General features: G+C 48.3%; 1 protein-coding gene across 1 annotated transcript in view; it reads right to left on the bottom strand.

The window, feature by feature from the left end:
* Positions 1-26,285, bottom strand: part of CACNA1B (calcium voltage-gated channel subunit alpha1 B) — a 216,485-nt gene that overhangs the window by 73,480 nt on the left and 116,720 nt on the right. The window contains exons 18-20 of the mRNA XM_070799820.1: positions 24,947-25,053; positions 17,488-18,267; positions 16,397-16,614 (exon numbers count right to left, since the gene is read on the bottom strand). Of these exons, the coding sequence (XP_070655921.1) occupies positions 16,397-16,614; positions 17,488-18,267; positions 24,947-25,053 (1,105 nt within the window). The remainder of the gene's footprint in view (positions 1-16,396; positions 16,615-17,487; positions 18,268-24,946; positions 25,054-26,285) is intronic.

Genomic DNA, 26,285 nt, shown 5'->3' with positions numbered 1-26,285 from the left:
AGGTGTGAGACCCGCCAGCTCAGGGTGCTGCTTCTGGGGACGTGAAAGGAAGGGCCTGGAAGTGCCCAGCACTGTAGGCAGTAACCTTGAGAAGACAACGAGAGATGCGAGTTCAGTGGCTCAGCGACGGAAGGAGAGAAGAAACAAGTGTCCAAGATCCAGGGCCCTCCAGACACCCCCCACTGGGCACCACTGAAAAAGAAAACGGGCTTCATTGTACTGACATAAGAACGTGTTCTTGACCTAGAAACCAACTAAGCTGCCTAAACCTCTCCCCTACTCTTCCCAAAATCACATGTAATTTTTGGTCCAAGAAATTGTAACATGCTGCTAAGTCACTTCAGTCGTGTCCGACTCTGTGCGACCCCACAGACGGCAGCCCACCAGGCTCCGCCATCCCTGGGATTCTCCAGGCAAGAACACTGGAGTGGGTTGCCATTTCCTTCTCCAACACACTTCCTCATTATCAGAAAAATGAACTCAACATCCATACAAAGCTTCTACATAAGAACACAGAAAACAAGGATGAAAACCCTTCAGGTAATAAAGATACTCCACAAAAAACAACCACACAGCAGACAAAAACCTTCCAACATGAACTAAACATAACTAAACAAGCAGTTGTTGATAAGAAGAAACACCACAAATCAAATTCAAAAGCTGAAAACAAAAATGTGTGGACAGTTAGATGATATGAGATGAGAGCTAAGGAAACTTAGGAGACAAGTTGAAAAAGGAGACAAAATCATCTGAGAAATAAAGTTACAGAGAAAAAACAAAATCATCTCAGAAAGTATGAGGAGACAACAGGTAAGTCCAAGGGAAAATACACATGACTGAAATCATAGCAAGGGAAAAGGAATTTCAGAGTGAAATGAGCCAAGAGAAAACATATGAAATAAGGAGTGAGTTTTCAGATGGGTAAAGAGAAATTCATACAGCAGAGAGGCAAAGGAGAGCCAACATTTAAATAACTGGAATGTATGAAAAGCAAAAATAAAACAATGTAATGTAACTAACATTTAACACTGTAATCCCAGAAAGTTTTCCTGGAATGAAATAACATCTGTCAATTGATTTTTGACAAAAGTACCAAAGTAATTCTATTGAAAAGGGCTGCCTTTCCAACAAATGGTAGGAGGACAAGTGGACATCAGTGGTGGTGCGGGCTGGGGTAGTAAGAACCACAACCCTTTCTTACCTCATGCCATACATAAAGATTAACTCAAAGACCTCAGCTTTCAGAAAGATGGAATAGAAGTACCTTCTTTCATTCATCCTCTGAGGACAACTAAAAACCCTGGACATCATATATAAGGCAAACCTAGAAGATTTGTCTAGGTTTCAATCAAAAAATCACTTGTCATACCAGGAAAATCTCAATTTGAACGAGAAAAGATAATCAATAAACACCAAGATAACACAGATGTTAAAGCATCCATCATAAAAATGCTTTGACAGATGTAAAAACACACTCAAAACAAGTGAGGGAAAAACCTCAGGAAAGAAACAGAAGATATACAGAACCAAACACAAATTTTGGAAGTGAAAAATTCAGTAACTGAAAGTAGAAACTTAACAGACGGGCTCAACGGCAGAATGGAGGGCACAAACGAAAGAACTAGGGAACTGGAGGACAGACAATAAAGTTACTCAGTCTGAACAACAGAGAGAAACCAGACGGAAAAAAGTAAGCAGTCCCAGGGGCCTTCGGGACTGTAACAAAAGATCTACCATTCGTGTCAACAGAGTCCTGGAAAGAAAGGAGAAGGAGGGCAGAGCTGAAGACGTATTCAAAGACATATGGATGAAAAATTTCCAAAACTGGCAAAAAGACAAAAATCTACAAATTTAAGAAGCTGAGTGAATCCCAAACAGGATAAACCTAAAGAAATTCATGCCAAAATACATCATAATCAAACTTCTGAAATATAAAGAAAAAAAAATCTTGAAAGCAGCGAGAGAGAAACAACATCTTACCTATAGGAAGAAAACAATTCGAATGACACTGGATTTCTCATCAGAAACCATGGAGGTCAGAAGCATGAGGCACACGTTTTTTCAAGTGCTGAAAAAAAAAGAACTGTCAACCCAGAATTCTATACCCAGTGAAAATATCCTTCAGGAATGAAAGGAAAATCAAGACATTCTCAGATGAAGGAAAACTAAGAGAATTTTCACCTGTAGAACTACCCTAAAAGAATGGCTAAGGAAGGTCCTCCAAACAGAAAGTAAGCTATGAAAGAAGAAATATTGGAATATCAGGAAGGAAGAAATAAAGAACAATAGGAAGAGTAAAAATACAGCACACTTTCCTTTTCCTCTTGAGTTCTCTAAATTACATTTGACAGTGAAGCAAAAATTATAACATACATTGATGTACTTAAATACATGTGTAATTATACACGGGGAGGAAAAAGAGAGGCAAAATGTCTATACTTCATTCCGACTGATAGAAGGACAACCCTGGTATATCGAGACATACGTAATCGGAGAAGGCGATGGCACCCCACTCCAGTACTCTTGCCTGGAAAATCCCATGGATGGAGGAGCCTGGTGGGCTGCAGTCCATGGGGTCGCACAGAGTCGGACACGACTGAAGTGACTTAGCAGCAGCAGCATACATATGTAATACTTAGAAGAACCATCAAAAAACCAATACAAAGAGACACACTCAAAAATACTATAGATGAATCAAAATGGAATTCTAAAATATACACAAGTAACTCACATGAATGCAGGAGAAAGAAACCAGAGAAATAAAAAATAGAAAAAATAAACAGTATGCAACAGTACATATAAGCGATAATATATATAATTATATTAAACATAAACTGTCTGAATATGCTTCCCCCAAACAAAGAACGGACAGAGTGGATGAAAAATACGACCCAACAATATGCTGTCTACACGAAACTAACTTAAAATATAAATATATAGCTAGGTTAAAAGTAAAAAGATGAAAAAGATATATATCTTAAGTGGAAATATTAAATTAAAAAACAAGAGTGGGTATATTTATATCAGATAAAGTAGATATCAAAGCAAAGAAATTTATCAGGTACAGAGAGACATATTACACAATGATAAAAGGGTCAAGATTTTCAAGAAGACGAAATTCTAAATGTGTATGTACTCAACAACAGAGCTGGAAAATACATGAAGCAAAAACTGACAAAACCAAACAGAGAAATAGTTCTTTGATCTGGAAATTTTTAAAACCAAAGTGAATGAAAATGTAAAGATGACATATCAAAATCTGTGAGACACAGCTAAAGCGATACTAAGACGAAAATTTACAGCACTAAACGTTTACATTAGAAAAGAGGAAAATACTTAATCTAAGTTCCCACCTCAGGATACTAGTAAAGAACAAAATAAACCCAAAGCACAAAGAACGAATAAAATAATAGGGAAAGAAACTGAATGCAACTGGAGAAAGAAAAACCACAGAGAAAAGTGAATGAAATAAGAGTCCATTCTCGGGACTTCCCTGGTGGTGTAGTGGCTAAGATGCCAAGCTCCAAATGCAGGGGCCCAAGTTTGATCCCTAGGCGTGGAATCAGATGCCAAGTGCCACCACCAAGACCCAGTGCGCCCAGATAAAAAAGTATATTTTAAAAAAAGAACCCATTTCTTTAAAAAGATGCATAAAATAAAAAAAGTTTTTAGTAAGACTAACAAAAAAGAGACAAGACACAAAGTACCAATGTCAAGAATGAGACAACAGCTGTCACTACAGATCGTGATGATGAGAGGGTAACAGGCAGGAAGGCCAGGGGTCTCCAAACTGAGGAAATAGCCTGCAAGTGTCAGACATTCTTATTTCTCTTAAGCGGCAGGAGGGAACAAACTAGCGATATTTTTTCCTTCTCTATACAAATTTAAAAAGAGGTTTCTCTTAAAATACTGTGTTGCCATAATGACACCTGGTTTCACCTGAAGTTAACTATTCTCAAACCTGCTGCTGCTGCTGCTGCTGCTAAGTCGCTTCAGTCGTGTCCGACCCTGTGCGACCCCATAGACGGCAGCCCAACATGCTCCCCCGTCCCTGGGATTCTCCAGGCAAGAATCCTGGAGTGGGCTGCCATCTCCTTCTCCAATGCATGAAAGTGGAAAGTGAAAGTGAAGTCGCTCAGTCAGGTCCGACTTAGCGACCCCATGGACTGCAGCCTACCAGGCCCCTCCATCCATGGGATTTTCCAGGCAAGAGTACTAGAGTGGGGTGCCATTGCCTTCTCCGATTCTCAAACCTAGAGATAACCAACGCCTTTTTCTTATGGGAATGTTTGTCTTAAGCTATGCTAATGTACTATGCATTTACCCCAGACTCTGTCTTCAAGTTGGTTCCGCCTCTTGGCTCAGAACCTACTTGACAAACCAGCATGTTATACTCAAATATTGTTCCCCTAATCCATGTAAACGAAACTATTTGTATGGTGATCTGCCCTTCTTCAAGATTCAAGTTAATCATTTTATGGCCCACGATGAACCATTTGGTGCCAAGATTATCCCAAAATGCATCTTATGGGTGAGGGGCCTGGTGCCATGCTGAGTTTTAAGGCATTCCTTTAATTAACAGACTGCTAGTGACTATACAACATCCAGCTGAAGACTAGCAGGGGGGTACTCTTCTGCCCCCTTCTGATGCCTATGTCAGAAGCTTTCTCTATCTCCTTGATACTTTAATAAAACTTTATTACACAGAAGCTCTGAGTGATCAAGCCTCGTCTCTGGCCCCGGACTGAATTCTTCTCCTCCGGGGGCCAAGAACCCCGGCGTCTTTGCGTGATTCAACCTTTCAATGACATCAAAAGATAAGGGAATACTACAAACAACTATTGGAGAAGGAAACGGCACCCACTCCAGTATTCTAGCCTGGAAAATCCCATGGACAGAGGAGCCTGTCGGGCTACAGTCTGTGGGGTCACAAAGAGTCAGGCACGACTGACTGACTAACACTTGGCTAACACAAACAACCATACACACATAAAAGTCATAGCTTAAACAAAAGGGCCGTTCCTTCAAAAGCACAGACCAATGCCACTCACCCAGTACGGTTAAATAACAGAGCCCCATTAAGGGCAGTTTTTAAATTCTAATAGATGTTTCATCAGCAAATGTCTCCCAACATTTTAAGAATTAACACCAATTCTACACAATCTCCTCCAAAAAAATAATAAAAAATACTGTCCAATTCATTTTAAGAATCAGCATTATTCTGATACCAAAATCAGAAAGAGTACAAAAAAGAAAACTATAGAGTAATATCTCTCATAAATACAAAAGCCAAACTCTCCAACAAAATACTATCAAACAGAAATCAGCAATATATAAAGTAATTATACACAAGTTTATCCCAGGATGCAAGGCAGGTCAATACTTGAAAATCAATCAATGCAGACTACCACATCACAGGAGAAAAACCACATGATCCCATTAACTGAGGCAGAAACTTTGATAAAATTCAACACTTTAATATAAAAACTTAGGGGAAAAAAGAGATAAAGGGGAATTTCCTCAACTTGAAAGAACATCTTAAAAACAAGAGACTTACAATGAATATTATACTTAGTGGTGAAAGGCGGAGTGCTCCCTCCTCCCACCAGATGGGAAGAAGCACTGGAGGTGACTCCCAGCGGCACGAGGGAAGACGGGAAACCAAAGGCATACGTATCAGAAAGCAAAAACAAAACTGTTCATTTGCAGGGTACCTGATTCCTTATAGTAAATATTCAGTCCATCCTAAAGGAAATCAGTCCTATTCATCAGAAGGACTGATGCTGAAGCTGAAACTCCAATACTTTGGTCACCTGGTGTGAAGAACCGACTCACTAGAAAAGACCTTGATGCTGGGAAAGACTGAAGGCAGGAGGAGAAGCGGACGACAGAGGATGAGACGGATGGATGACATCACCTCCTCAGTGGACACGAGTGTGAGTGAACTCCGGGAGTCTGTGATGGACGGGGAGGCCTGGTGTGCTGCAATGGGGTCGCAAAGAGTTGGACACAACTGAGTGACTGAACTGAACTGAACTGAAGGAACACTAAGGGGAAATACAAACTAAAATTGCATAATTATTTTAAAATCTGGTGAAAAGGAAAACACCAAACATCAGAATCTATAGGACACAATTAAATTGGTAATCAGAGGAAAATTCACAACCCTAAATAACCATATAACAAAAACTAAAGACTAAAATACACTAAGCCTCCCACTGAAGAAGGTAGAAAAGAACGACAAAGTAAAACACAATGGCAGTAGGAGGAAAATAATGAGAATAAAATTAGAAAAAAATGATTAAAAACAATATTAATAGAACTCATAAAGATGCTGGTTCTGTTTATAAAAATCCACAAAACTTATAAACTACTATTTTAATCAAGAAAAAGGAGAAAATACAAAATATACAGGATAAAAAATGAGAAGGGGGAAAAAAAACACTGAACCAGAGGAAACTGTTTTAAAAACTTAAGCTACTTCTTTGTATCCATGTAAATACATTGGAAAACCTAAAATAAAAGGATCATTTCTAAGGAAATTATAATTTACTAAATTGATCTTAGGAGATAAAAAAAAGTTTAAATAGACCAATATCTATTCAGAGGCAGATAATTTAATCTATTAAATTATTTATATTTATTTAATTTAATTTAATTTAAATTTATATTTATTTAATCTATTAAATCTATTAAATAATTTAATCTAATTTAAATTATTTAAATTTAATGATTTAAATAAATTAAATTAATTTTATTTAAATATTTAATATTTAAATATTGGTTTAAATGATCTAATTTAATTTAAATTTATTTAATCCATTAAATCTATTAAATAATTTAATCTATTAAATTATCAAAGGACTGTCCAACAAAAAAAACCAAACCCAGATGACTTCACAAAGGAATTATACTAAATCTTTAAAGACCAAGTAATCCTAATGCTACTTAAACTATCCCAGAAACAAAATAGAATCAAACATTCTAATTGTTTTTACGGATCAATAATAGGTATATCCACAGAACATCTCCTCCAGTAACATTTCTCAATAGATCACCTCTTATTTTTATTGCTGCTGTGGTTTAGTGGCTAAGTTGTGTCCAACTCTTTTGTGACCCCATGAACTGTAGGCTGCCAGGCACTTCTGTCCATTATTGGGTTGGCCAAAAAGTAAAATCAATGGAAAAACTCAAATAAACTCTCTGGGCAACCCAATATAATACTCATACTTCAGGAGAATATATGTATCTCTCATTACAGTGTTGTTGAGGTTTTCTTGACTGATGTTTATGTAGGAAAAATGTATAAATCCCCAGAATGCAAAACATTTTCTTTTAATTGGGGGAAAACCTTCAGGCGTGATTCCAAAGTCAGCTGGTTAGCTATCAGAATCATGTGTGGATGTTTGGGAAAAGTGTGAGTTTCGCTGAAGGAGGTGTCCAGAGCTACTGCCTGTGAACAGCCATTTCAACTGTCACCATCAGGAAACAACGTATTAAGTGCTTCGTGTACTAATATGATAGTTTTTACTTTTCAGTGATTAACTGTGCTTGAGTTCTATTTTAAGAAATTGGTTGGGGATTTGAGTACAACCAATTATAACACATTACTGTTTTTATAGTACATTAAGTTTTTCCCACTTAAAATGGGAAATTGGACTCCCAAGACAACATTTGATTTTTAGGAATGGATTAGTGAGGTTAAGCAAGAAATAACTATATGGCATTAATACCAAAACCTTATGACACTTGAACATAATGTAGGAAAGTTACACATGTCAATACCAATCCAAAAATCTTCCATGAAGCATAATCAAAGAAAGCCCAACATCACATAAAAAATAATTATGATAACCTAATGTAGTTTTTTGTAAGATTGCAAAAGAAAGCTTTTTACTATAAATCTCCATATGTAAGCAGAAAATATATGATCTCTATGGATGCTGAAAAGGCCTTCAACAAAATTCAACATGTATTTCAGATAAAAGAATACTTACTGAAATAGAAATTAATAAAGTCTATAACATGACCTAGACCCAGACATCCAGGAATGTGAAGTCAAATAGGCCTTAGAAAGCATCACTACAAACAAAGCTAGTCGAGGTGATGGAATTCCAGTTGAGCTATTCCAAATCCTGAAAGATGATGCTGTGAAAGTGCTGCACTCAATATGCCAGCAAATTTGGAAAACTCAGCAGTGGCCACAGGACTGGAAAAGGTCAGTTTTCATTCCAATCCCAAAGAAAGGCAATGCCAAAGAATGCTCAAACTACTGCACAATTGTACTCATCTCACACACTACTAAAGTAATGCTCAAAATTCTCCAAGCCAGGCTTTAGCAATACATGAACCGTGAACTTCCTGATATTCAAGCTGGTTTTAGAAAAGGCAGAGAAACCAGAGATCAAATTGCCAACATCCGCTGGATCATGGAAAGCAAGAGAGTTCCAGAAAAACATCTATTTCTGCTTTACTGACTATGCCAAAGCCTTTGACTGTGTGGATCACAATCAACTGTGGAAAATTCTGGAAGAGATGGGAATACCAGACCACCTGATCTGCCTCTCGAGAAATGTGTATGCAGGTCAGGAAGCAACAGTTAGAACTGGACATGGAACCACAGACTGGTTCCAAATAGGAAAAGGAGTACATCAAGGCTGTATATTGTCACCCTGTTTATTTAACTTATATGCAGAGTACATCATGAGAAACGCTGGACTGGAAGAAACACAAGCTGGAATCAAGATTGCCGGGAGAAATATCAATAACCTCAGACATGCAGATGACACCACCCTTATGGCAGAAAATGAAGAGGAACTCAAAAGCCTCTTGATGAAAGTGAAAGAGGAGAGTGAAAAAGTGGGCTTAAAGCTCAACATTCAGAAAACGAAGATCATGGCATCCGGTCCCATCACTTCATGGGAAATAGATGGGGAAACAGTGGAAACAGTGTCAGACTTTATTTTTCTGGGCTCCAAAATCACTACAGATGGTGACTGCAGCCATGAAATTAAAAGATGTTTACTCCTTGGAAGGAAAGTGATGACCAACCTAGATAGCATATTAAAAAGCAGAGACATTACTTTGCCAACAAAGGTCCATCTACTCAAGGCTATGGTTTTTCCTGTGGTCATGTATGGATGTGAGAGTTAGACTGTGAAGAAGGCTGAGCGCCAAAGAATTGATGCCTTTGAACTGTGGTGTTGGAGAAGACTCTTGAGAGTCCCTTGGACTGCAAGGAGATCCAACCAGTCCATTCTGAAGGAGATCAGCCCTGGGATTTCTTTGGAAGGAATGATGCTAAAGCTGAAACTCCAGTACTTTGGCCACCTCATGCGAAGAATTGACTCATTGGAAAAGACTCTGATGCTGGGAGGGATTGGGGGCAAGAGGAGAAGGGGACGACAGAGGATAAAATGGTTGCATGGCATCACTGACTCGTTGGACATGAGTCTCAGTGACCTCCGGGAGTTGTTGATGGATAGGGAGGCCTGGCGTGCTGCGATTCATGGGTTCGCAAAAAGTCAGACACGACTGAGCGACTGATCTGATCTGATCTGATAACATGACTTTATACACATACACACACACACACCTCTCAAGCCCAAAACTATAATCTTACTTAGGTAGGTAGAAACAAGGTAAGGGGACCCACTAACTCCAATGTTAGTATATTTGCTGGTGCAACCAGGCAGCAAAAAAGAAAGAAAAAAGAAGGAAGGAAAACCTAAGATTTAGAAAGGAATAGTTAGAACTGTATTGCAAAGTTTTATATAATATACTTAGGGGGAAAACAGACAATCAGTGCTAAAACTAATGAACGATTTGAGGATTCAGGAAAGTAGTCGGACACAAAATTAACATATAGAAGCCAATAGCCTAACATTCTGCTTCTAGCAGAAGTAATAACAGGGACCAAGTTAACCCTCCCATGAGTAACAATCAAAAACACCAAATGTTAAGAAAATGAAAAGCCACAAACTGGGAAAAAATATTTGCAAATCACATATCTGATAAAAGTCTTATATTAAAATTATACAAAGAACTCTAAAAAGTCAACAATTAGAAAACAACCTAATTAAAATGTGGACAAAAAGTCTGTTTTCAGACCACAATGAAGTAAACTAGAAATTGATAACAAAGATAATTCTCAAAGTACACAAAAATTAAACAGCATACTTCTAGATAACATATGAGTCAAAGAAGAAGTTCCGAGGGAAACTGTAAGATATTTTAACTAAATGAAAACGAAAACACAATTTTAACAAAGTTTGTTGGATAGAAGGAATTTATAGCACTGAGCGCATACATTAGAAAATAAAAGCCCAAAATCAATCATTTAGCTTCCACCTTAGGAAACAAGAAAAAGAAGAGGAATTTCAATCCAGAGGAAGCAGAAGACAAGCAATAATGAGAATTAGAGCAGAAATCAATGAAATTGAAAGCAGCAGAGAATATTAATGAAACCAAAAGCTGGTTCCTTGAAAGGATTAATAACACTGATAAGCCTCTAGCTAGGCTAAGATAAAAGAGGGAAAACAAAAATTTCTAACATCGGAAATAAAAGAGGACACATCACTACTGATCCCATGGACATTAAAGGATAATAAACTAATACTCTGAACAACTCTATGCCCACAAATTTGATAAACTGTGAAATGAGCCAATTCCTTGGACGGATACAATCTGCCAAAACTCACACAAGAAAAAATAGATAATTTAAATATGCTTATAGCTATTAAAGTGAAAGATCGAATCAATAATTACCTTCTAAAACAGAAAACACCAGGCCCAGATAGGTTCACTGGTGAATTCTACAAAATACCTAAGAAAGAAATCATAGCCATTCCCTACAATCTCTTTCAGAAGATAGAAGCAAATCTGAACAAATTCTAGGAGGCCAGCATTTTACCCTAATACTAAAACCAGTCAAGACATCACAAGGAAACTATACACCACTATCTCTCATGAATATAGATTAAAAATTCTCAAACAAAATATTGGCAAATCAAATCCAAAAAAGTATAAAAAGAATTATATACCACAACCAAGTGGAATTAACCCCAATATGAGAGACTGGTCCAAGAATCAAAAATCAATTAATATAATCCATCATATCAACAAACCAAAAAAGAAAAATCATTTGCTCATATCAACAGGTACAAAGAAAAAAAAAAGGCATTTGACAAATCCAATACCTATTCATCATAAAAACTCTCAGTAAATTGGAATAGGGGGAATTTCCTCAACTTTATAAAGAACATGTACCAAAAACCCTATAGCTAGCATCATACTTAATAGTGAGAAACTCAAAGCTGTCTTTAAAAGATCACATACAAGGAAAAGATGTCGCCCTCTCTCCAATCCTTTTCAACACCATACTGGAAGTCCTCACTAAAGCAGCAAGGGGGAAAAGAAAAAAAAGAGAAATAAAAAGTTTACAGATTGGTAAGTAAGACTAAAAAAAAGAAAAAAAAAAACCTGTATTTGTTAGCAGATGACTTGATCATCTATTTAGAAAATCTGAAAGAATCAAAAAAAAAAAATTCCTACAAGGTTTCAGGATACAAGCTGAACATACAAAAGTCAATTGTTTTCCTACATACCAACAATGAACAAGTGAAATTTAAAATTACAAACACAACACTATGCACATTAACATCCCCTCAAATGAAATACTTAAGTATAAATCCAACAAAGTATGTGCAAGTTTTCCCCTATAAGGAAAACTATAAACTCCAATGAATTAAATAAAAGAGTTAAATAAATGGAGAGGCATTCCTTGTTCATGGATGGAAGGATTCAACATTGTCAAGTTGCCAGTTCTTTCCAACTTGATCTATAGATTCAAGGCAATCTCAATAAAAATCCCAACAAGTTGTTTCATGGGTATCAGCAAAGTGATTCTAGAGTTTTATAAGGTGATGTAAAAGACTCAGAATAGCCAACAGTGTAATTTCAAAGAAGACCAAAGTTAGAGGATCAGCATTACCCAACTTCTGGAGTGGGCTGCCATTTCCTTCTCCAGGGGATCTTCCCAACCCAGGGATCAAACCTGGGTCTCCTGCACTGCAGACAGACGCTTTACCGTCTGAGCCACTAGGGAAGCCCGAGACTTACTACACAGCTATGGTAATCAAAACAGTGTGGTCCTCGTGAAAGAATGAGCAAACGGATCAACAGAACAGAAAAGAGAGTCCAGAAACAGGTTCCCACAAATCACAGTCAGTGCAGTGGGGCAAAGTCTTTTCAGTAAATGGTGCTGGAGCAACTGGACATCCAACGCAAGATAAAAAAGAGAATCTAGAGAGATTTTCCCACCCCTCACAAAAATTAACCCAAAATGCCTCACAGGCCTAAACACGAAATGCAAAATCATAACACTCCTGTTGCTGTCCAGTCACTAAATCCTGTCTGACTCTGCAACCCCATGAACTGCAGCATGCCAGAATTCCCTGTGCTTAGTCACTCAGTCATGTCCAGCTCTTTGCAATCCATGGACTGTAGCCCACCAGGTTCCTCTGTCCACGGTGATTCTCCAGGCAAGATTACTGAAAGGGTTGCCATTCCCTTCTCCAGGGGATCTTCCCAACCCAGGGATCAAACCCAGTTCTCCCACACCGCAGGCAGATTCTTTACCGTCTGAGCCACCAGGGAAGCCCAAGAATACTAGAGTGGGTAGCTCATCCCTTCTCCAGGTGAGCTTCCCAACCCAAGAATCAAACTGGGGTCTCCTACATTGCAGGCAGATTCTTTACCAGTTGAGCTACCAGGGAAAGATTGAGGGCAAGAGGAGAAGGGGGCAACAGAGGATGACATGATTGGATGGCATCACTGACTCAGTAGACATGAGTTTCAGCAAACTCCAGGAGATAGTGAAGGACAGACTTCCCATGGACTGCAGACTTCACTATCTCCTGGAGTCAGTGATGCCATCCAATCATCTCATCCTCTGTTGCCCCTTTGTCCTCTTGCCCTCGGTCCTTCCTAGCACCAGGATATTTTCCAATAACATTCCTACTGCTGCTGCTGCTAAGTTGCTTCAGTCATGTCCAACTCTGTGCGACCCCATAGACGGCAGCCCACCAGGCTACCCCATCCCTGGGATTCTCCAGGCGAGAACACTGGAGTGGGTTGCCATTTCCTTCTCCAATGCATGAAAGTGAAAAGTGAAAGTCAAGTCGCTCAGTTGTGTCCAACTCTTCGCAACCCCATGGACTGCAGCCTACCAGGTTGCTCCATCCGTGGGATTTGCCAGGCAAGAGTACTGGAGTGGGGTGCTACTGCCTTCTCCGAATAACATTCCTAGGAGATAATTAACAACTTCTGCTCTATAAAAGACACCAACAGAATGAGAAGACAAGCAACAAATTGAGAGAAAATGTTTGCAAAAGACACATCAGATAAAAGACTGTTATTCAAAATACATAACTAAAACTCAACAATAAAAATAACTACCTGAATAAAATATGGGCAAAAGACCTTAACAGACATCTCACAAAAGAAGATATACAGAGGGTGGATAAGCACATGAAGATGTCCCACAGCAAATGATATCAAGGAAATGAAAATCAACACAATCTGATACCACTGCACACCAGTTAGAATGGCCAAATTCTGGAACACTAGAAATACCAAATGCTGTCAAAATGTGGAGCAACAGAAATTCTCATTCACTGCTGGTGGGAATGCAAAATGGTACAGCCAGTTTTGTGGTTTCTTCAAAACTAAATATTTTTTTGCCATGTGAACCAACCATCGTTCTCTTTAGTACTTACCCAAAGGAGCTGAAAATTTATGTCCACACAAAAATGTGCACACAAATGTTTATAGCAGCTTTATTCATATTGCCAAAATTTGGAGGCAGCCAAGATGTTCTCAAGTAGTTGAATGGATAAACTAAGGTGCATCCAGATAATGGAATGTTGAAATGAAGTGAAAGTCGCTCAGTCATGTCTGACTCTTTGCGACCCCATGGGCTATACAGTCCATGGGATTCTCCAGGCCAGAATACTGGAGTGGGAAGCCGTTCCCTTCTCCAGGGGATCTTCCCAACCCAGGGTTGAACCCAGGTCTCCCGCATTGCAGGCGGATTCTTCACCAGCTGAGCCACCAGGGAAGCCCTGGATAATAACATTATGGAATGTTCTTCAGCACTGAAAAAAAAAATGAGCTATCAAGCCATGAAAAGACACAGAGAAACCTTAAATTGCATGTTGGTAAGGGAAAGAGGTCAATCTGAAGAGGCTACATACTGTATGATTCCAACTACATGGCATTCTGGAAAAGGCGAAACAACGCGGACCATGGAGAGGTCAGTGGTGGGAGTCACGGACGGACAGGCAGAGCACAGAGAGTTTTCAGGGTACTGAAAATATTCTGTACGTGTGGCCATACAGTGATGGATGTATCTTATTATACATTTGTCCAAACACACAGAACGTACAATACCAAGAGTGAACTCTAACGTAACCTATAGACTTTGAGTGATTATGATGTGCCAATGTAGGTTCATCTTTGGTTAAAAAAAGAAAGCGCCATTCTGATGAGTAATAGGGAGGCTACTGCATGTGTGGGGGCAGAGAGTATATGGAAATCTTGGTACCTTCCTCCCAATTTTGTTCTGAAACTTAAACTGCTCTTTAAAAAATTAAGTCTCTACAATTTTTTTCAAATAAAATATTTAAAAGTGAGCAAAAGATTAATAGGCACCTAACCAAAGAAGATATACAGATATTAAATCAGCATATTAAAAGAAGCTCAACATCATGTGTTATTAAGGAATTATAAGCTAATAAATGAGATATCATTACACACTTACTAGAATGGAGAAAATTCAAAACATGGGCAGTACCAACTGTTGGAGAGGCATGTGAAGCACTAGGAATTCTCATTTATTGCTGGTGGGAATGTAAAGCGATACAGCCAATTTGTTAGATCAGGTTCTTAAAAAAGATAAATGCAGTTTCACCATATAGTCCAAAAATCACACTCTTAGATATTTACCCAAATGAGCTGGAAATGTATGCGCACACAAAAACCTGAACATGAATGCTTATTCATGAACATGAATGCTTTATTCATAATTGCCAAAATTTTCCAAACAACCAAGGTGTCCTTCAACAGATGGATGGATAAATAAACTGTGGTCCACCCCAACAACCAAATAGTATTCAGCACAAAAAAGAAATGAGCTATAAAGTCATGAAAAGACACGGAGGAACCTTAAACGAACATGGGTAAGTGAAAGGAGCCAATTTGAAGAGGCTGCATACTATGCAAATCCAACCGTATGGCATTGTGGAAAAGGCAAATGACAGACGCAGTAAAAGGGCCAGCGGCTGCCGGGTCAGGGGGAGGGGCCACATCTAGGTTTCTGTCGGCAAAAGCCAGGTGGGACCCTCAAGCTGATCCAGAAAGAAGCATACCCAGGGGCTCATTTTGGAGTCAGGGAAAACACACACACTACCGCTGTGGGAGGTAAAACAGCACAAGGGACCAGGGAAAGCTTCCTTCCAAGGAAGCAGTGAGGAAGGGAAGGCTCAGCAGCCAGAGCTCCAACTGCACCGTCACACCCGGCCCCAGGTGAGAGCACCGCAGGTGAGAGCACGTGTGTGCTCGCATCTGTGTGTGGACAGGTCTGCACACACGCAGGCGGGTGGCAGCATCTAGGTCTGCCTGAGACTATATCTCCATCTGGAATTCACGTCAGCTCTGCCCCTGGGAATGCTTTCTCTGTCCTTGGTGCTCACGAAACACCGGTGCCCTTGCGCATAGTGTGAGGGGCTAGTCTGAAACCAGGAGGTTGACGTTTTTATTATCCTGTGCCCTCAGTGCCTGAACACGGTCAGCTGTGCAACCACCGTTCCTTCAGGACCGCAAGCAAAGGCCTGGGAGGAACCGCAGAGCAGGGACCAGGCAGCATGGAAGACCACCACCCTGAGACCCTCGTCCTCTCCCCTACTAACCCCCAACCTCAGGCTGGTCTGTGGCCATAGTTCCTGGCAGCACTGGTACGACTGTGAAGAGCTGTAACCATGTTGTGGTCTGTCTTCCTGACGAGACTCTGGGCCCCAGGAGGACAGCCAGTCACGCTCCCTCCTGCTGGGCCTCTGCACTAACACCATGCCTGGCACTTACCTGGGAACTTGCAAATATTTTGGAAGCGAGGAGACTAAGGCTTAAGTGACCTGTAACAGTGACAGTGCTCCTCTGGGCCCTGGAAAGCAAAGGGGCGTGGAGGCACAGATGCCGGCAGCACAGACTCTCCAGCTGAGAGAGACCCAGAGGCAAGCTCTGTCCCCAGGTGGCCGCTGCGGAGCAGGAGGGGAAGAAGGAGCACAAAGTGGGCCCACACAAGGGGGGCCCTGCCCAGCTGCTGAGGGGAGATACTCACTGGGAACAACCGTGGTCTCCCCGGGAGGCCCGGTCAGCGTCACTGGGATACGCACAGCGGTGCTCAGATCTGAGGGCTGACTGCCCATGCGAGTCACATTCCGCTGATTGTCTGCATCCTCTGGCTGCTCTTCCACCTTCTCTAGACAAGTGCTGGGCAGGGCATGCACAGGGCCCACACCAATGACCACACTGGCCTCCAGGTCACAGTGCGACTCCCTGCAACCAATAATGCACATCAGAGTGATGTAGCCCCAAACTCCTATTCTACTTGCAAAACCCAGCTTCTTAAACCCCTATCCTGATCAAATAAATCCCTGACCACCTCCTCTGTTTTGACTTTTATCATCCTATACATTCTGTGTTTTGGGATCTGAAAGGTAGGGTTGCAGCTGACTCACCTGTTTTTCCCTGGCAAAAGGCCAGGCATGGCTGACATCACATTATGTGTATGTAACAGAACTGTTGGCAGAATAAAGAAGCCTGGAAGAGGATGTTACCCTAAGCCTACCTATCTGGGGCCCCACCAGGGCCAAGCACAGAGCTCTGCAAAGACATTGCCTAGGTGGGGCTGATCCTGAGCTGCAGCCTCTGACTATGAGAGTTCCGGGTGGTCTGTGACCTGTTGGCAAGTGTAGAGATGGCTGGTCTCAGCCTAGCAGCCCCTGTTACCCCCAGGCTCTCATAGTCACCCTGGGAATCCTGTCCCAGCGCGGGACCAGGCTGGCTGGCCTGGGGAGGGAACAGGGCAGGGTCCTTTCTGTCAGAGGCACACAGCCCAGCCCCCTTCCGTTACACCCTTAGCCTGGAGGCCTCCTCAGGTTCCCCCAGGCTCTCCTGACCCTCCTTCCGTCACAGTGCTCCCCATTTTTCTCTTCTCTCTGGGTCACCTTGTTCTTTCCAAGTCTTCCTGATCCCAACCAGTCCCAACGATTTTGCCCTAAGCCTCCCTTGCACCTGGGCACCTTAGACTACTAGGCTAAATCTCCCTGAGCCAAGCTCCCCAGCACGCGGTGAAAGGCCTTCTCGCACAGCACCAACAAGGCGGACCGTCCCCGCCCGGGGCCGCGCCCCCGCCCCGCGCCGACTCACCTGGGCTGGTGGTTTCGGGGCTCCTTGTCCCTGTCCTCCGCCTCGGCCTCCTTCTCCGCCTCCTCGTGTGCGGGCGGCGCCTTGTGTCGCGCTCGGTGCCGCCGGGAGGGCTCCTCGCCGCTCTCGGCCTCCCGGGGCCCGGCCCGGGAGCCGCCGCGGTGCCGCGCTCGCCGCTCGCCCTTGCTCCCGGGCGCGCCCTCCCTGCTCGGCTCCGGCGCGTGCCGGTGCGCGCGGTGGCGCCGGGGCTCGCGCTCCGCGGCCTCCTCCGGGGAGCCCCGCCGGTGGTGGCGCCGGCCGCCGTCCGGGCCCAGCCCGCGGCCTCGCTCGCTCCTGGCCTCGCGGGGGCCTGCGGCCTCCTTGCTGCGGCTGCGGCGCGGTCGCGCCCGCTCCTCCCGGGCCCCCGGCTCCCCGCCCTCCGCCTTCGGGGCGTCCGCCCTGTCTGGCTCCCCCGCCGGGGCTGCGGCCTTGTCCCTGTCCCTGTCGCGGTGCCGGTGGTGCCTGCGCGGCGGGTCGGCACCCTCGCCGGCCTCCCCGCCCTCGGGCCGGGCCTTGCCCCCCGCAGGCCCCCGCGCGCCATCCCGGCCTGGCTCCACCACAAGCGGCCGGTCCAGGTGCGTCTTCATGTCGGGCCGCAGGTGGCGGGAAGTGGCGAAGCGCAGGCGCTCCTCGGGGTCCATCTCGCTATACAGCGCTTCACAGCTGGCCCGCAGGTTCTGCAGCCGCAGCTGGCTGGCCCGCTGCTCCCACACCGAGCGCGCCTTGGCCGAGTTCTGCTGCCTGCTGTGGGGAGACCGCCCCTGTGAGCCCCCTGCGCTGCGTCCCACCTCTCTGCTCCGCAGGGGAAGCCACTGATGGACACAGAGCGATGGACGGATGGCAGAGGACGCAGGGACGCAGGGCGAGAGGAGGGAAGAAGGCGGCAGGAGTCCTGGCCAGCCCAGCAGAGTGGATGGGCTGAGTCGGTGGCAGATACCCGGGCTAACAGACCTCGTCCCTATGCCCCTTGTGGCGGAGCCCACAGACTGAGAGAGCCTCACCTGAGGTGGGGGCCCCAGGCCGGAGGGCACGAGGGCTGCAGGGCAGTGGGAATGGCAGGCACTAGCATGAGGTGGCAGACGGGCTTCTCGGGCAGGGGGGCCACCTGCCAGGAAGGCCAAAATGGGGCAAGGAGGGGGGCAGCGTCCAAATGGAGTGGGACTGGGTGGGGGCTGCCTAAGGAGGGGCTTCTCCGTCTCTCCCTCCAGGAGGAGAGTCACTGGCCAGAAGCACACAGAGGGTGTTTGAGAGGGAACTCAAGAAGAGCGGGTCATCAGGAGCAGAGGGGAGGGCGGCCCAGGGAGTGAGGGGCCCTGGGACAGCTGGCCCTCAGGAGTCGGGCAAGCACTCTCCCTGAGCTGGTCAGACCCATTTGGGCAGCTGCCACTCAGCTCAATGACCATTTGCTGAATGCCCAGCAACCCAGCATCAGGTCTGGGGCTGGACACCCCCTCTTGTGGTCACCAGTACCCCCTCTCTCCTGGCTCCACAGAGGCTGAGAGCTCTCCGGCACCAGGAATGGCCTGTGGCCCAGGCTCAGCCCTCATGGCACAGGCTCCTGAAGGCCCTGATGGCCATCCGCCAAGCTCACCCACATGGTCACGGGGGGTCCACAGCCCAGGGTGCATGGAAGCCCTTTGCATTCTGCAATTTTCACTAGACAAGACCCCAGAGTTGGTGACCCCAACACCACCTTGGCCAAGTGGAAAATGCCTCAGAGGGCCAGTCTTGCCTTCCCCTCTAGAGGTTCCTAGAACCCCCTGGGCAGCAGGGGCAGCACAGGACAAGGATGGCCGTGGCATCTGGATCAGGTGGCATCTGGCCACCTCCCCAGCCCTCACGCCCTCCTCTTGTCCCCACGGCACACTGCGCACAGAGCTGTGACCCACAGGGTCCACAGCAAGGCACTGACGGAGCCAGGACCGGACGCATGCAAGGACAAGAGGGAAAGAGTGTCTAAAGGAGACGTGAGGCCTTGGCCAGACCCCAGCTGCGCTGACAGCACAGCCGAGAGCCACAACCCAAGGGCCCTGAGGGCCGGGCTGGACAGGCCCCACCCCCGGCTCTGGGCTGCGGCCACGGAGCACCACACTAGTCCTGCCCTTTGTAGGGTTAGTCCAGGTTCAGGGTGGGGAGCCATTTCCAGGAGAGCACCTCGGAAGTATGAGAGCAGCAGAGCCTGATGTCTGTCCCTGGGGGGCCCAGCCGGAGGGCAGGCAGGAGACACACAGGGACAACTGCCGGCCTCTCCGGCCATCTGCCGACCCACACCTTTAGCTGACCCCCCAAGCCCTGACCTGCTGCCCCGTTCCCGAGGTCACCTCGCAACAGACCCACCTTATCTTTCTTTGCCTTCAACCCAGAGCCCCAGGGGACCTCCCCATCCCCAGCTGGCATCAAAACAAAGGGTCCGACTCTGAACAAGACTGAACCTTGTACAGTGGACAACAGCCACCAGGGGGAGTTCCCCGGGTGCAGGAGGCCACGAGAGCTGACAGCCAGCCACTGGTCAGCCTCCTTATCAGCCCAGCAGCCGGAGATGGACCTGGACTCTGAGCCATATGGGCAGCAGGTGGCGGCCTGCTCAGATGCAGCCATGAGCCCCGGGGCCTGTGCCGTCTGCCAGAACACAAACAGGCAGGCAGTGAAGATGATGGGGACACGTGGTGGCTCAGGAGGAACGGCTCTGCCCTCACCCTTACCCTCAGACACAGCTCCGTCCCACCGAGGAACCAGCTCAAGTCCACGAAGAGGCGGGTTGCCTGCTGGACTAGAGAGTGCATCCAGGCTCCCTGCATAACTTCCCAGCCCCACTCCCACTGGACTGCTGCCACGCTGGGCCTCCGCCCCCTAGGACTATCTGTGCCCACCCAGCATGTAGCATGGCTGCCTCTCTGGACGTGTCTCTGGGTCTGAGCCTTGCTGAGGTGCACCCGCCTGTGGGCCTCTCTGTGCCTGCTCTGCCCGACGCATGGCGCACTGTGACCAGTGCTCGCCTCCCCCCCATGCCTCTCCACCAAGTTCCCAAGCAGCTCAGGATGTGCAAGAGACCCCCAGTGCAGAGTGGCAGGCGGCTCAGACCCAGGCAAAGGCCTCCCTGAAGGAGGCCCAGGGAGGAGCCGCCCCACCACGTTCCAGCCCGGCTTGCCTGCAGAGCTGAGTTCGGCCACGTGCTGACAGGACTCAGAAGGAGCCTCTGTGGCATGGCTCTGCTTTGGGGTCTCTGCGCTGAGAAAGCTGTCACCCCTCAGTCACCCCTAGTGTGACAAGCAGAAGCAGCCCAGGTGCAACACTGTGGGTACCTGCGATGCATCGCGTTTTCTGCCAGCCTGGAGTCAATCATTTGGGGCCCAGACTCTTATCCTGTGGGCATTGGGGGCCGAACAGCAGCAGCTCTGCATTCTTGTGGCCGCACCAGCCCAGCCCTGTGCTGCCCAGCAACAGGGGGTGGGGCTCAGGGACCGCGGGAGCGCCAGTCAGCACCAGGGCACAGGGAGGGCACCCGGCCATCCCCAGGGACTTCTCACCTGCAGGAAGAAGCCCCTGGGGACAGTCAGACGGGTGTCACCCCCCAGCAGGGCCACCTCAGTGCTCCTGTGGCCCCACCTCAGGCTCTCCCTGTCTCTGCAGCCTTGCAAACAGGCAGCAGCTCTGCTCTCGCTAGAACTTCCTAAGGATCACAGAGACGTCCTCTCCCAGGTAAGGCAGGCTGGAGCAGGAGGGCCCCACATATGCCCTGAGCCCCTGAGGACCCTCTACTTCTACTTCACAGGAGCTGCAAGGAGACAGCCAACGGCTCCCCATGGTGGTCACCTCAGGAAAAGCAGACCTGCTCATGATGCCAGAGTGACCGCACAGGGACAGACAGCAGAGAGGACGACCAGGAGAGGAGGAGGGGCTGAGCTCAGAGAGCCTGATCCCGGGAGCAGGCTGAGCAGGATGTGAGGGCGCCAGGAAGTGAGCCTGTGTCCCCAGAGGGGCGCGGGAGGTGGTCCTGGAGCTGCCCCCTGAAGCGAATGACTTGAAGTGGGAAAGCAGAGTTAGGGGCAAAGGTGCTGGTGTGTAGTTATCATGAAGCCACAGATGGAAATCGTAGCAGAGAGACTCACGGTGAGTTTACGCTGGAGACAGATGAGCTGCGAGATACAGTACCTCGAGTTTGCTTTACAAAACTGCACATGCAAAAAACAAAACAGAACAAAGTGAGAACACCAGAGAGCGCTCCAAGAGGGCCAGAGCACGCGCCAGCCGCACTGGTCAGGACAGAGGCTCGGCGTGCATCCAGGCCGGAGGCCAGGGACGCTTCGTCAGAACGACACCGGCCGGGACCTCGGGGTAAAGGAGAAGTTGAGAGAGCACGCACGTCCAGCACAGCAGCAACCACCACGGCTGGAGGGCAGGAAGGCTACCTTGAGCCGACCAACCCAGCTCTGTGCCCACTGCCCCTGGAAGGGCAGCGGGGCCGGAAAGAGCAGGCACCTCCCACCCTGCAATTCTCAACAGCCCTCCTCTGTCGGACCTGGTGCCTCCATCCCCCAGTTAGTGCTGGGGACCACTAACCCCTTCAAGACGGAGCAGAGATGGCTGACACAGGGGCCTTACCTGCTCGCGGCCTTGCCTGGGCCCTGCTTCCCGACCACTGTGCTTGGCCCCCAGCCAAGGCTGCCCAGGCTCTGAGTCACTGCCTCCCACTCACCACCACCCTTCCCAGGGGCAAACAGGTTCCATCAACAGCCCATCTTCCCTTGAGTGTCTTTCTAGAAGCTTTTCCAAAATCAATAGAGAGAAACCAGAGATCTCTTTACAGTCATTTCCCTTCAAGGTAGCTTCCCCAGGGGAGGACCAGGTGGGTATCCAACTCTGCCTTCTCAAGGCTGAGTCGACAAACATGTGAGAAGCTCAAAACTACTCACGGGCCTGCTGACCCTGCATGCAGAGAGGCACGTGTGTCCAAGAGAGTGAGCAAAGCAGTGTGCATGACCCCGTGTGTGAACTTGTGAGTGTGTGTGAGTGTGACTGAGACTGTGAACATCAAGAGTGGCTGTGAGTGTGAACGCGTGTGCAGGAGGGGCCATGGGCACCAGCGCTCCTGAGGCTGATGCAGCCGAGAACTCGGATGACCACATCGGCCTGAGTGTCCCCCCTCCAGGGAGCCTGAGAGGACTGTCCCCTGCAGCCACACACTGGGGTCCCCACGGAGGCTCGAGTGACTCGGACACCCCACTCAGGCGGGGCCAGCACAGAGTCTCGGGCAAGGTCCACAGAGCCCTTCAAACATCAGAGACCCTAAAACTGCCCCGAGCATCCGAGGCCCACAGAGCACATCTCAGCAGGCCCCGTCTCACAGGCCACACAGCACAGCTTGGGGAGCAGATTTGGCGGGGGACACCCTGTCCCCCAACCTCAGCAGCTCAGACAGAGAAGTGACCGTGAGAGGCTGGTGCTGCCAGTGGAGCAGGGAGCCAGGCAGATGGACAGACGGACGTGGGAGCAGCCGTCTCAGGGAGGCCCCGCCCTCAGATGCCTCAGCTGACGGAGAAAAATGAACAGCCACGCACAGCGGCCTCACCCCACCCCCATGCCTGAGGCCAGACCTCCTCCAGGAAATGGGACCTCGGGGGGTCACATCAGAGCCCCTGTACGTGCATCAGAGGTGGGCTGAGGACCCAAAGCTGCATCCTGGGTGGGCCTGCAGAACCCACAGGAGGACCCAGGGGCCAGCACCTGGACACACCCCAGGTTGGCCACAGCATGGACAGATCAGCACCGAGCTCAGGGCCTGCTGTGAGGGGAGCACCAAGTGTCCCCCAGGCCCTGGGGACATAGGTCCACAGCCTGGTTCCTGCACAGCAGCGTCCTGAACAGGGTGGGGACGGAGAAACAGAAAGAGCATCCAGCCCTCCCTTTCTGGTGTCTGGACAAGCTCCCTGTGGCTGTGCCGGGGGCCCCTCCTCTCTGGGGTCTCTGCCCAGGTCGGGGTGGATGCCCTGCCACACATTCCCAAGGAGCGGGCAGCCCTGGCCAGCAGCAGAGACATAGGACATCACACTCCCCCCAGAACAGCATGAAGGCAAACAGTACACAGAATCCACACAAGGCCCTCGTGAACAGACTGGTCAGCCGCCACCACATCCTCCACGCAGACTGCCAGCAGCTTACACAGTTTGGGAGAAGAGGCTGTGACAGGAAGTCACCAGGGTCACTGTAAGCCCAGGACCAAGCAGACAGAGCAGGTGCACTGGCCAGACAACAAGACTCCAGGATAACTGGGCTCCAGGGCCCCAGCAGCTGGCGGAGTGGTGGCAGCCGTGTCCTGCCTGGCTCTCTGCAGGCCCCTGCCCCGCCTTCACTCAGGGCCTGGGACCTCCCTTTGCTTCTTCTCCCACACAGGCCACCACCTCTGGTCACCTTAGAGACAGGACCTCTGCAAATGCCCTCCTAGAAAACAGGCCATGGCCCTGTGACTTCCAGGTGAGACCGAGCTGCTAAGACGACCCCACCCGTGCATGTGCACACTTCCTCAGACTCATCCCCCCAGAGCACTCAGCGCTGCCGCCTGCATCACCGCGGAAGGGCCTGAGGCTACCCCTGGCACTCTGACCTCAGTCAGCACAGCAGAGGGGCGCAGCTGCAGAGCGAGGGCCCATGGGTCAGCCCCGGAGCCGGAGGGGCCGGCGGGTGGTGAGCGTGGGGCTGGAGGCAAGACTGGTGGCTCCAGGTGGACTCAGTCTGGCCCCAACCCTCGTGTGCTTTCCTGCGGTCACCCAATGACCAGACACGGGACCAGACTTTCCCACCTTCTTGCCGGGGGCCGACCTCCCGCAGCCACTGCAGCTCTTGGCCCTGGGCTGGGTGCTCTGCCCCAACTCTGAAGGCCATAGCACAGCAGCGGTGCTCCTGCAAGGTGCCTGGAGGCTCCAGAGAAGTCTCAGCCCCACCTGACCTCCTCTCATCAGAGCAGAGCAGCCACCTCTCATCAGAGAGGCCACCTCTTGACCTCTGTCCCAACATTAAAAACTCAAAGATGCTTTGGGAAACTGTGTTGACTCTTGGGCTGCTGAAGTACCATGTTGAATCTTTCGCCTCACAAAACACATTTCTGAAAAACTGAGCCGAAGTCAGACATACTTGGAGCCGCCCAAGACTGTCCAGGGGGACCGCCATCAGCAGGCTGCTCCCACCCACAGCACCGCCAACACCTCACTCTCATCCCGGCAGGGAGAAGCCAGAGGCTCTACCTGGTGGTCTCCTTGCTCAAAGGCCCCTGCCGGGGAGGAGAGCCACTGCTCCCACCTCAGCTCCTGGGGAGGGCTGTGTCCTGAGAGGCTCCAATCAAGGCAAGGGCCCTCTCTAGAAGCCCCAGGAGGAGTTGGGCTCTGCAGCAACCCTGCCACCACCCCATAACCCACTCCTAGAGCCTTACGCAGCAATGGAGATGTTCGCGGCAGACATGGGGCTGACTTCAGCCACTTCTTTGGCCTTTTGCAGAGCAAGCTTCTGATTGGCTGCTTCTTCCATCTCCTCTTCGTCCTGCTTGGACAGACAGAAAACTGTAGCTAGCCTGAGAGTGCTGTGTCCACTCTGAGATTCCACAGAAGCCTCAGCCCCACCTGACCTCCTCTCGTGCCACCAGCTCTTCATCCTAGAGCCTCTGAATCCTTCCCGCCCCCTGAGCTGAAGGCCAGACAGCTGGCTCCTGCCTCAGCACGATCCACCAGGCTCCAGACACCCCTGCTATGCCCATCTCTGCAGGTGACAGTCCCCAGTCAGCAGCCTTCCCCGCATGCTCACCGCTGACAGCACCACTCTGGAGCTCCAGCCCAGGAACACATTCCTGCATGTCAGTCTCACTCTGGTGAAATGCAAACCCCTCTTTCTATTCGCACCTGCTCCCCCTCCTGCCTACCCCAGCAGTTGTCTCACTGGAACGAAGTCTGTCTCTGCCCCAGAGCAGTGAGCCAGCGCAAGGGGCAGCTGGCCGCCCTGAGCCCAGGTGCCCCGCAGCACCGCCCACGGGAGCCCTCCCCAGGAGTGCCTAGCAGGGCCACCTCACAACCTCAGAGCTTCTCCACCCGGACCTACCGGGTCACATCCGACCACCTATCCCCAGCGGTGACTGTGCCTGACCATGGGTTCCATTCCTCACTGAGCTCCTGGAGAAGAGCCCCGAGGCTCTCTGCCTCCGGGCCGGCATGTGACACCTGAGCAGACGCCTTGCCCCACCTCTGCCCACTCCACGTGGAGGAGGACGGACCCTCCAGCCCCGAGCCCATGTCACCAGGCAAAACCAAAATGTTCTACTCCTCAGATCTCTAGGCTGAGAGCGCTAGGCTGAGTCTACAGGCCCACCAGTCTCTGTGTGGTCCAGCTACATCACTGGGACCACCCTTATTTCCTTCATGACCCCAACCCCAGGCCCACCTGGCTCCTCTGGAAGCTGGCATTCCCAACACATCCCAAACATCCTTGAATTTGCTTTTAGGGCACAGTAATGGCAAGTAAGCCCCTGTGAGCTGTCTGTACATTTCCCACCATAGAGAAGAGAGCTGCCAGCTTCAGGCCCCGGAGGGCAGCAGAACCAGACCCACCACGAAGCCCCAAAGGGACGCCCCTCCTCCAGCTCCAGGCTCCATCCTGGTTTATGGTCCTCAAGTCACTCCAGTGGGTGTTCTACAAACTTGACGTGGGTTTATTTCTACTTCAAAAAACAATTGACACTACCGTGTATTAGCGGGAGCACGAAGGAGGGAGCACCAAGCCCC

Source organism: Bos indicus, chromosome 11 (assembly GCF_029378745.1).
Source record: "Bos indicus isolate NIAB-ARS_2022 breed Sahiwal x Tharparkar chromosome 11, NIAB-ARS_B.indTharparkar_mat_pri_1.0, whole genome shotgun sequence".
In the NCBI taxonomy this organism is placed as follows: domain Eukaryota; kingdom Metazoa; phylum Chordata; class Mammalia; order Artiodactyla; family Bovidae; genus Bos; species Bos indicus.
Note: the sequence above shows the minus strand (reverse complement) of the source record. Positions and strands in the feature narration are given on the sequence as shown.